At 42.1% G+C, this 11,386-nt stretch overlaps 1 protein-coding gene across 1 annotated transcript in view; it reads left to right on the forward strand.

Annotated features, from left to right (window-relative positions):
• The first annotated feature begins 3,964 nt into the window (after nt 1-3,964).
• CHORDC1 (cysteine and histidine-rich domain (CHORD) containing 1) overlaps nt 3,965-11,386 on the forward strand; it is a 42,837-nt gene continuing 35,415 nt past the window's right edge. The window contains exon 1 of the mRNA XM_006871208.1: nt 3,965-4,070. Within this exon, the coding sequence (XP_006871270.1) occupies nt 4,007-4,070 (64 nt within the window). The 5' untranslated portion in view covers nt 3,965-4,006. The remainder of the gene's footprint in view (nt 4,071-11,386) is intronic.

Genomic DNA, 11,386 nt, shown 5'->3' on the forward strand with positions numbered 1-11,386 from the left:
AAAAAAAAAAAAAGACCAGGGTTATTGGTCAGAAAGAGACTGGAAGGAACTGAGACATATCCCTTGGTCATCCTTCAATCTGGAACTGAATTCAACCTTGGCTTCAATTTTTAGACAAGAGGTAGATAAATATATAGGAGAGGCAGCTACACTAGTAAGGTATACTCACCATGGGATGATCAAGCATTCAAAAGGAAAAGGGCAGCATTTACCAAAGGGCAAAGTTCAAATGGTTGAGAAGGAGAATGGAATGGAAACAAGATCATAGGGAGGAAGCAGGATAACTGATGTTACCTGGAGGGCAGATGAAGTGTTGAAATGAAACCAAGTGTATGACTTGTTGAATGTAAACTGATGATCTGCTCTATAAACCTTCACTCAATTTATAATAAAAGGTTTTCAAAAAACAACAAAAAAAGACAGGAAAGACAGGACTAAAATGCATGTTACAAGAGACTCAGAAACTTACCCTTGAATGTAAAACAGCTAAAGTGATAGAAGAAATGATGAAGTAAAAGCTGAACAGAAAACTTCAAGGGGAAGCTCAAGAAAACAAAACATAGTATTACAATGAAATGTGCAAAGATCTGGAGTAATAAACCAAAAGAGAGGAGCATGCTCAGCATTTCTCACGTTGAAAGAACTGAAGAAAAATTCAAGCCTCAATTTGTAATGTTGAAGGATTCTAAGGGGAAAATATTGAAAAACTTAGGAAGCATTTAAGAGGAAAGGAATACACAGTCATATCAAAAAGAATTGGTCAATGCTAAACCATTTCAAGCAAACAAAAAGAAAGCAAAAAGGTCACTGAGAAGACAAAGAAGAAGGAAAAGGCCAAATGGATGTTAGAAGAGACTCTGAAATTTGCTTTCCAGTTTAGAAATGCTAAAGCAAAGGGAAGAAATGAGGAGGTAAAAGAGCTTAACAGAAAATTACAAAGGACAGTGCAAGAAGACAAAGTCAAGTACCACAATGAAATGTGCAAAGACCTGGAGTTAGAAAACCAAAAGGGAAGAGGAACATGCTCAGCATTTCTCAAGCTAAGAGAACTGAAGAAAAATTCAAGTCTCGACTTGAAATACTGAAGGAGTCTATTGGCAAAATTTTTAATTGATGAACCCTAAGCATCAAAGGAAGATGGAAGGAATACACAGAGTCACTATACCAAAAAGAAGTGGTCGATGTTCAACCATTTGAAGAGGTAGCTTTTGATCAAGAGCCAAAGGTACTCAGGGGAGGAAGTTGAATGTATACTGAAGGCACTGGCAAAGAACAAGGCTCTGGGAATTAATGGAATACAAATTGAAATCCTTCAGCAAACTAATGAAGCACTGGAGGCACACTCATCTACGCCAAGAAATATGGAAGGCAACTACCCGGCCAATTGATTGGAAGAGATCCATATACATACCTATTCCAAAGAAAGGTGACCCAATGGATAAGTGAAAATCATTGGACAATATCATTAATATCACATGCAAGTAAAATTTTGCTAAAGGTAATTAAAAAATGGTTGTAAAAGTACATAGACAGGGACCTGCCAGAGGTTCAAGCCAGACTCAGACCAGGACACGAGTGAGGTATATCATTACCCATGTCAGATGGTTATTGGCTGAAAGCAGAGATTGCTAGAAAGCTGTTTACCTGTGCTTTATTGATTATGAAAAGGCTTTGACTACATAGATCATGACAAACTATGGACAACGTTGTGGAGAATGGGTATTATCAGGAGGGACCAGTCTATAGAAGGACATTACGTTTGCTTGGTAATGTGGAGGGTCAGCTAAAAAAAGTAAGATCCCCAACAAGATGGACTGGTATAATAGCAACAACAATGGACTCAAAGGTAACAATGATTTTGAGGATGGTGCAGGACCAAGCAGCCTTACATTCTATTGTGCATACAGTTGCTATGAGTCAGAATCGACTGGACAGTCCCTAATAATAACAACAAGCAATTGAAGGAATACAAATTATAATGTTTTAACAAACTGATGCAATACTGGAGGTGTTTATTCATCTATGCCAAGAAATTTGGAGCAGAATTACTGGGCCAATTGACTGTAAGAGATCCATATGTATGTCCATTCCAAAGAAAGGTGACCCATCAGAATCAAACAATATCATTAATATCATATGGAAGTAAATTTTGCTGAAGATTATTTACAAATAGTTGCAGCAGTATTAGCAACAGGGATCTGCCAGAAATTCAAACCAGATTCAAATACAGAAAAATTATGTTTTATTTTTTGGGAGGAGGATTACAAATCAATGTCTGATTAAGAGACCAGATCTCCAGAAACACTGTACAATTTTCCATTTTTACAAACTATTAACATATATAAGGTTGTTCAGTTGTCTTACCTGCTAGTCTATCACTGTATCTTCTATAATACATTTGATTAAGTTTAACTAGAGCTTCCAAGATTGTTGTTGTTAAGTGCTTTTAGATTCGGTTCAACTCTAAAGGGTTTCCAATGTTCAGCTGGTAAATTTGAACTGCTTCAGGCAGCGTGGTGGTTACGCATTGGACTGCTAGCCTCAGGGTCAGCAGTTCAAAACTGCTAGCTGTTCTGCGGGAAAAAGATGAGACTTTCTGCTTCTGTAAAGATTTTACAGCCTCGGAAACCCTGTACAGGGTCCCTATGAGTCGGAACCGACTCCACGCTAAATACAGTAACATCTTTGTTGTTCGGAGTCCTGGTGTGGCGCTGTGGGTTAATGCGCCAGACTGCAAAGCCATTTGAACTGCAAGGCCGTGTGGTACAAGCTCACCAGCTGCTCCTTGCAAACCCTATAGAGGGTCGCTATGGGTCGGAACCAACTCGACGGGACTTAACAACAACAATTAATGAAGGGCAGTATGAAACGTAAGCAGTCACTTCAGAGCATCAGTGGTCATTTCTAGCGTTCTTTGCCAGGGCTCTTTTCCATCAGTGTGGTCTCTGTGTGGAGCTTTAGGATTAGCACTGTACTGCTAACTGCAAGGTTAGGATTCAATATCAACACTAGCTCCTTAAAAATCCTATACAGGGTCGCTGAGTTGGAACTAACTTGAGGGTTAACAACGGCAACAATTCGATCAGCGGTTTTGCTAGCTATTTTAATTTTTTAACGGCTTCATACTTTCAAAACAACTGTTGTTAAGTGCCGTGGAGTCGGTTCCGACCCATAGCGATGCTGTATAGGGTTTCCGACTTGCAGCTGGTGAACTTGAACCGCCGACCTTGCAGTTCAAACGGCTTTGCAGTCTGGTGCATTAACCACAGCGTCACACCAGGACTCCTAATTAGATACCAATTATTTAATTTGCTCCAGATGCCTGCGTTTCTTCAGCGATCAGAGCACAGGAAACACACACACACACAGAAGCGTCCACCATTCTTATTAGTTGCTAAGTTTCCACGACACCTAACAACGTAGTTGTCAAGTGCCTTGAGTTGGTTCCGACTCACGGACCTTGCGATTTTACAAGGTCAGCAATCCAGTGCTTACCTTACAACACCCTGATCTATGCACAAAATTCGGAAATACTGCATGATTATGCACTCACTCTCCAGACGTCAGGGGATAAAAACATATCAAAAAAGTTGTGTAGTTACAGACGAAATAGAACGGGGGTGGGGGCGGGGACGGAGCAGCCGGAGCCACTTTGCAGTGAGATATATCAATAGCTTATGAAGAACGACAAAAGCCCTGAGCGTCGCTTCAGTCCTTTTCTTCTCTTTCAGTCATTTACCTGGTACAAAGCCGGGGTGGGAGGGGTGTCTCTGACTCTGCCACCAATCGCTAACGTACAACCCCAGCTCATTCCCCGCCTTCCGCCACTTCCTCCGCCCTTTCCCATCATCTCTGCGCCTGCGCGACCGGAAAATTCGCGAACGTTCCTGAAGTGGAACGAACCGTTTCCGGAAGCCGGCAGCCACCCCTGCCGTCAGCCGACAGACCGGTTCCTGCGACAGACCGGTTCGTAGCGTTTTGACCTTAACGCTGAGTGGGAAAAGATATGGCCTTGCTGTGTTACAATCGGGGCTGCGGCCAACGCTTCGATCCGGAGACCAATACCGATGGTAAGAGAAACGCTCCCGCCTGCTCTTTCCTTTCCTCTTCTCTCCTTTCCTCCCCGCTCTCTCCGTCTCCCTGTGGGCCATAGCCGTCCCGGAGTCTGAGATCCTCCCGGGAACTGCTGCCGCGCTGTACCCTGTCAGGGCCCGTCCGAGGCCGCCCTCGGCTGACCCCGCAGCCCGCTGCCTCTCCTGCGCGCTGTGGCCCCTCTGCGGGCGACTTGGCTACGACCCCAAACCTCGGTTTCTCTCTCTGCATCCGCCCAAAAAGACGTTTCCCCGGACGCACGTGGTTCCTGAATCGCCCCCTGACTCTTTAATTCATCTGGAATCTAGAAACTCCCTCGGCCCTCTGGGGAGAAACTAAAGTTAGAGGTACTGCTGGGCTCGTTTTGCTCTTTGGCTTCCCCTTATTGGCTGTGATTTCTTGTGTGAGTGTGTGTGTCAGTGTCAGAGACCCAGACAGGATGGGGGCGGGCAGTGTTATCCTAGCAATTATGTCCTGCTTTGTTAGTATGAAAATGTGTCTTAAGGCTTTCTGTGGTCTTGTTCAGTCTACCAACTGTTAACTATTTTTAAGGATAAGCACTGGATTGCTATCCAAAAGGCTGGAGGTTCAAACCCATCAGCCACTCCTTGGAAACCCTATAAGGGTCCGAATGTCTCGAAACAGACTCAACGGTACTTAACAACAGCTTACGAAAACTATATATCTCGACACTAAGTTTTGATACACCTGACTCCATTGTATATTCGTAATAGTTCATGTAGTTGTAGCATTTGTTTTTTGCCTTGGCCTCTCCGCATTTAAATACTGTCTCATCACCAGGACAAAGTACATATATATGTCCTTTGCAACAACTAGGTGTAAAGTTATATAAAGTGAAAGTGACTAGGTGAACGCCGAAAGTGACCATTGAGTTTGATTAGTGAATGAAGTAAAGAAGTGGGTTAGTGCTGAGAATATGGTTGTTAAGAGACAACACTGTTCTCAAATATGCCTTATCACTGTATTGCATTATCTCATTTAACCTTCACAACTCCTGTGAAGTGTGCATTATTAAGTTTAATAGAAAAAAAAACAAGTTCAAGGTGGTAGCAAAAGAAAGTGCCACATTGTGAGGAAGATTGAAATCTATGTCTTAAGACATCTGTTTCATCTCTGAGATTCTGAAATATTTATCTTGGAGCACAAGTGGATTAGAGATGTTTAAAACCATCAGACTTTTTTACTACAGAACTCTAAAGGATGGGTAAACCCAATCTTTATATATTTCTGAAGTTACTGTAATTGAAGAAATTTTATGATGAAAGTATGCAATTACTCAAGAGGAGAAAATCGAATTTGATGACAGACACATAGGGGAATGAAGGATTTTTAAGCCCTTTGCTATTGGTGGCCTATGTAAAAAGTGAATTAATTGCCTTGTTGTCTACATACTGTGTTTTAGTATAAATACCACAGAAAGACTGATATTTTTCTGACTGGGACAGATTATTTTTAGGATTAATGTGTTTGTCAGCAGTTCAATCAGCCTTTCCTCCGATACCCTATACAGGGTAGGGTCTCTGTGGTTCAGAACTGACTTGGCAGCACTACCAACCAAAAACAACCAATTCAGAGTCCAGGGGAGATAAAGCTATTAGCTGGGGGTCAGATTTTATTTTCTTGTTGTTAAATGCTGCTGAATTGGTTCCTACTCATATAGACTCTGTTTAGGGTTTCCTAGGAGCAGCTTTTGGGGTTAAGCCACTGGATTAGCAGTCCAGTGTTTGTCCTACCGTGTCTTACCAGGACTCTTATTTTCTCTTATGTATATATATGTATGTATTACTTTTGTTTTTGTATGCCGTTGAGTCAGTTCAGACTCAACAACCCTGTGTAGTAGAGTTTCTGAGGCTGTAAGGCTCTACTGATACAAAAAGCTTCATTTCTCTCCCACGGAGTTGCTGGTGAATTCAAAACACCGGCCCTGTGGTTAACAGCCCAACATGTTACTCACTATGCCACCTGGGTTCCTATGTGTATATATGTGTGTTATTGTTAAGAGTTGCCGAGTCAGTACCCACTCACAGATCCCCTGTATAGGGTTTCCGAGGAGTGGCTGGTGAGCTTGAACCGTTGACTTTGTGGTCCAAAGCGACCTTGCTGTGCAGCATATTAATCCACAGCGCCACACCAGGACTTATGTATGTATGTATGTGTATCTGTGTCTGTATATATTAAATTCCATCGCGCCAGTTCTCACTCATAGCAACCCTGTATTAGGTTTCTGAGGCTGTCAGTCTTTTCTCCCACAGAGCAATTGGTTGACTCAAATCTCCAACCCTGTGATTAGCAGTCCAGTGCTTATCTTACAGCGTCACACCAGAGTCCCATAAAATATAAATTTGTAGATGTACATATGAAATATATGCTACATACGTATGTATGTATATGTACCTGTGTAGCATTGTGCCAGACTGCAGAGTTGCTTGAACTGCAAGGTCAGTGCTTCAAGCTCACCAGCTGCTCCTCAGAAACCCTGTATAGGGTCACTATAGGTCGGAATCAACTCGACGGCACTTGAACAACAACATCAACCAACCTACTCTTTTGCCATCTGGAGAGTTCCAACTCAGTGACCCTATAAGGCAGAGTAGAACTGCACCTTTGGGTTTCAAGACTGGAAATCTTTACGGAAGCAGGTCAGCCTCATTGGGTTTCAGCTGCTGACTTTTCAAATAGCAACCCAGTGCATCACCCACTACACCACCAGTGCTCCAGTTATATATGTGTGTGTGAGTTGTTGTTAAGTGCCATTGAGTCGGTTCCAACTCTTAGCAAATCTGTGTAGGGGTTTGTAGGAACAGCTGATGGGTTTGAACCTCCAGCTTTGAGGTTATCAATTATCCTATATCGCCATACCAGGATTCCATGTAAACAAATATATGTGTGTCTATCAGTGTGTATATATATTGTTTTAGTGCCATCAAATCAGTTCTGACTCATGGCGACCCTGTGTAGGGTTTCTGAGGAGCAGGCTGGTGTGTTTGAACCATCAACCTTGTGATTAGCAGTCCAGTGCTTATGCTACAGCACCACACCAGGTGTTGTTGATGTGTATATATATACACATATATGAGTCCTGGTGTGGTGTTGCAGGCGGGTGCGCTAGACTGAAAGGTTGGTGGTTCAAACTCACCAGCCACTCCTCAGAAACCCTATACATAACAGGGTTGCTCTGGGTCAAAACTGATTTGATGGCACTTAAAACAATTATATATATATACGTTGTTGTGTGCCGTGAAGTCGGTTCCGACTCATAGTGACCCTGAACATGGTTTCTGAGGCTGTAAATCCTTACGGGAGCAGAAAGCCTCATCTTTCTCCCGCGGAACAGCTGATAGTTTCGAACTGCTGACCTTAAGGTTCACAGCCCGATTCGTAACCACTACGCTACCAGAGCTCCTATATATGTATGTATGTATGTATGTATGTATGTATGTATGTATGTATGTATGTATATATAGAGAGAAAGAGAGTGTGTGTCTTGGTGTGACGCTGTAGATTAATGCACCAGACTGCAAAGCTGCTTAACTGCAAGGTTGGCAATTCAAGCTTACAAGCTGCTCCTTGGAAACCCTATATAGGGTTGCTATGGGTCGGAACTGACTCGACAGCACTTAATAATAAATATTTGTGTGTGTGTGTGTGTATATATGGTTAAAAATTAGTAGACTGTAAGTGTATGTGTTTCTGTATGTACAGTGAAATCTGTGAGGGCCGGAACTCAACTGAACTGCTTTGTTTTTTTAGGTCTCAAAAGTTTTCCACTATTAGCGAGGCAATCACCACTTTTCTACCACTCTGTTTAGTGAGAAATATTGAATTTTCTTTATCTGACTTTAGTAGCTTTTACTGTATGTATAAGGTGCTCTGGTAGCGTAATGGTTACTAATCGGGCTGTAAACCACAAGGTCAGCAGTTCGAAACTACCAGCTGTTCCACGGGAGAAAGATGAGAAAGATTTACAGCCTTGGAAACCCTGTACAGGGTCGCTATGAGTCGGAACCCAACTCCACGGCACATCAACACCACCACCACCACTGTATGTATGATGAGCACTGGTAGTATGTAGTGGGTAACACGTTGGGCTACTAATTTTAAGGTTAGCAGTTGGAATCCACCAGTGGCTCCGCATGAGAAAGATGAGGCTTTCTGTTCCTGTTAAGATTTAAAGCTTTGGAAACCCTATACAGGATTGCTATGAGTCAGCCTTGACAGCACACCACCACCACCGCTATAAATACAAGTTTAAAGGTATAATGGAGTCCTGGTGTGGTGCTGTGGGTTAATGCACCAGACTGCAAAGCCATTTGAACTGAAAGGTTGGCGGTTCAGGCTCACCAGCTGCTCCTCAGAAACCCTATACAGGGTTGCTATGGGTTGGAATCTACCTGATTGCAGTTAACAACAACAACAAAGGCATAATACTTAATATGTATATGAAGTTATAACTGTAGTCATAGACATGTAAATTGATATAGTGTCTAAGAATAGTAATTGAGTTCAGAAAGCCACAAAAGTAAATAGATATCTCAAGGATTAGTAGTAGAATCCATCTCAAGGATTTAGTGAAGAACAGAGCTAATGCAGCAAAGAGCTCCAGTGAGATTCCTGAAAAATATATTACTTTCGTGAAATTGGGGTTCTAAGAATTTAGAATTAAGGCTTCAAGTAAGTTGAAGAGACGTGTAGACATGGTGATAAGAAGACAAGAACTAATAGCAAATGCTGAATTTGGTCAGGAGATAATTTTATAAAAAGGGAGATACTTAATCTTGTAAGTTAACTAAAATAACAGAGCCAGAGTCTGGGTTGGTCATATTTTAAAATTTGTTATACAAAATATAGTTTTTATTCTTTCTATTTCAGTGCTATGGTGTAACCACCATGTTTATTGACCTGGTGTCTTAGTGGGTTGTGGGTTGGTCTGTTAAACATAAGGTCAGCGGTTTTATTCAATCGGCCACTCCCAAGGGAGAAAGGAGGATTTCTGTTTGAAAAGATTTACAGCCTCATAAACCATACATCTTCCTTTGTTGCTTTTAGCATCAATTGAGCTCTGGTAGCATAGTGGTTACGAATCAGGCTGCTAACCTCAGGGTCAGCAGTTCGAAAAATACCAGCTATTCCATGGGAGAAAGATGAGGCTTTCTGCTCCCGTGAAGATTTATAGCCTCAGAAACCCTGTACAGGGTCGCTATGAGTCGGAACCAACTCCATGGCACATAACAACAACAACAACGTAACAAATTGAAACTTGAATTTTTTCTTCAGTTTTTCAAATTGAGAAATGCTGAGTATTTGGTTTTTTAACTGCAAATCTTTGCAAATTTCATTATATTTGACTTTGTCTTTTCTAGCTTCCCTTTGAAGTTTTCTGTTTTGCTCTTTTACCTCCCCATTTCTTCCATTTGTTTTAGTATCTCTTTGCTGGGGAAATAGTTTCAGAGTTTCTAGTGACATCCATTTTGGTCTTGTCTTTTCTTCCTTTTTTTTCTTAATGATCATTGCCTTTCTTCCTGTATGATGTTCTTGATGTAATTCCACAACTTTTCTGGTCTTCGGTCATTAGGGTCTAATGTATCAAATCTGTTCTTGAGATGATTTCTAAATTTAAGTGGGATATGTTCAAGGTTACATTTTGGCCAGTCTGTGGGAGAAAGATGAGGTTTTCTACTCCCATAAAGTTTTACAGCCTTGAAAACCTATACTGGGTCACTATGAGTTGGAACCAACTCCACAGCCACCATAGACTTGTTTAAATTTTCTTCAGTTTCAACCCAAACATGCCTTTGAACAACTGATGGTCTTTTCCATAGTCTGCCCCTGGTTGAACTCAGCCCATGTCTTCATTGCTGCCTTTCTCCCATTTCCACTCACAAGTAAACCAAGGCAGTCACTAGGGAGCTTACAAGCCTGCTCCTGTGTTCCCTTTGAGTTTCAATCTTGGAAGAGGGTTGATCCTGATGGACTGACTTTTCTTGCCTTGATCCTCCCAGGCAAACAACTTGTTTGTTCTTGTAACAACCACACAGTTTTGTTTTGTTTTGTTTTGTTTTGTTTTGTTTTCCTACTGGTCTTTCAGAAAGTATCTTCATTTTCTCCAGCTGCCCCGGGTTGATCTGCATGTCCTTTCAAGTGGAAATGTCTCACCTCAGAAGGTTCTGGATGGGTCTCAGGATACCACCAAAGGTCCCATACTCTAAAAAGGCTTAACAAGAAGTCTATTTCACTAGGCAGAGTTACTACCCCTTTTAGCTAATCCAATCAGTTAGTAGTCTGAAAGAGAGTTTATGAGCTTTCTATAATCATATTCCTTTCTATCCTGCTTAAATGTGTGTTTTATAATAGTAGGCAAGGGAAATCAATATCCACAAGAAAGTTAAGCACCTTAACATGACTTCCCCTCTTTTACCCGTTCACACAGCCTTGGAAACCCAGTACAGGGGTCGCTATAAGTCAGTACTGGTACCGACTCCACGGCACATAACAACTGTGCCTTAATCCCTGTATCACAGAGCTCTATTGTTCCAAAGTTGATTATACATCACTGTTTACATCTGTCCTATTTGTTGTTGTTGTTAAGTGCCGTAAAGTCAGTTCTGACCCATAGTGACCCTGTACAGGGTTTCCAAGGAGCAGCTGGTGAGCCTGAACTTCCGACCTTGCAGTTCAAATGGCTTTGCAGTCTGGTGCATTAACCCATAGCGCCACACAAGAACTCCCTATCCCATTTAGCCCTTGCATATCTCCCTACTAAAGTAAGAATTCTTTAATGGTTACCAGGAATGGGAGGGAGGGGACAGGAAGGCACAGGTTAGGGGATAGACACAGGTGGTGATAAAGGGCATCCTTGTCTGGTTCCTGTTCACAGAGGGAAAGCTTTCAGTTTCTCTCCATTGAGAGTGTTGTTGGCTGTTAGTTTTGTGTATTGTTGTTGTTGTTGTCAGGTGCCGAGTCAGAACCGACTTCTAGAGACCCCATGCACAACAGAATGAAACAATGTCCAATCCTGGGCCAACCTCACTACTGCTGCCACACTTGAGTCCATCAATGATGCTACCTGACCAATCCATCTCGTTGGGGATCTTCCTCTTTTTCTCCGACCCTCCATTTTACCAAGCATGATATCCTTCTCCGGCAACTGTTCCCTCCTGACAATGTGTCCAAAGTATGAGAGATGAAGTTTAGCCATCTTGGCCTCCAAGGTACACTCTGGCTACACTTCTTCCAAAACAGATCTATTGGTTCTTTTGGCAGCCCATGGCACTTT

Source organism: Chrysochloris asiatica, unplaced genomic scaffold (genome assembly GCF_000296735.1).
Source record: "Chrysochloris asiatica unplaced genomic scaffold, ChrAsi1.0 scaffold00163, whole genome shotgun sequence".
Lineage (NCBI taxonomy): Eukaryota > Metazoa > Chordata > Mammalia > Afrosoricida > Chrysochloridae > Chrysochloris > Chrysochloris asiatica.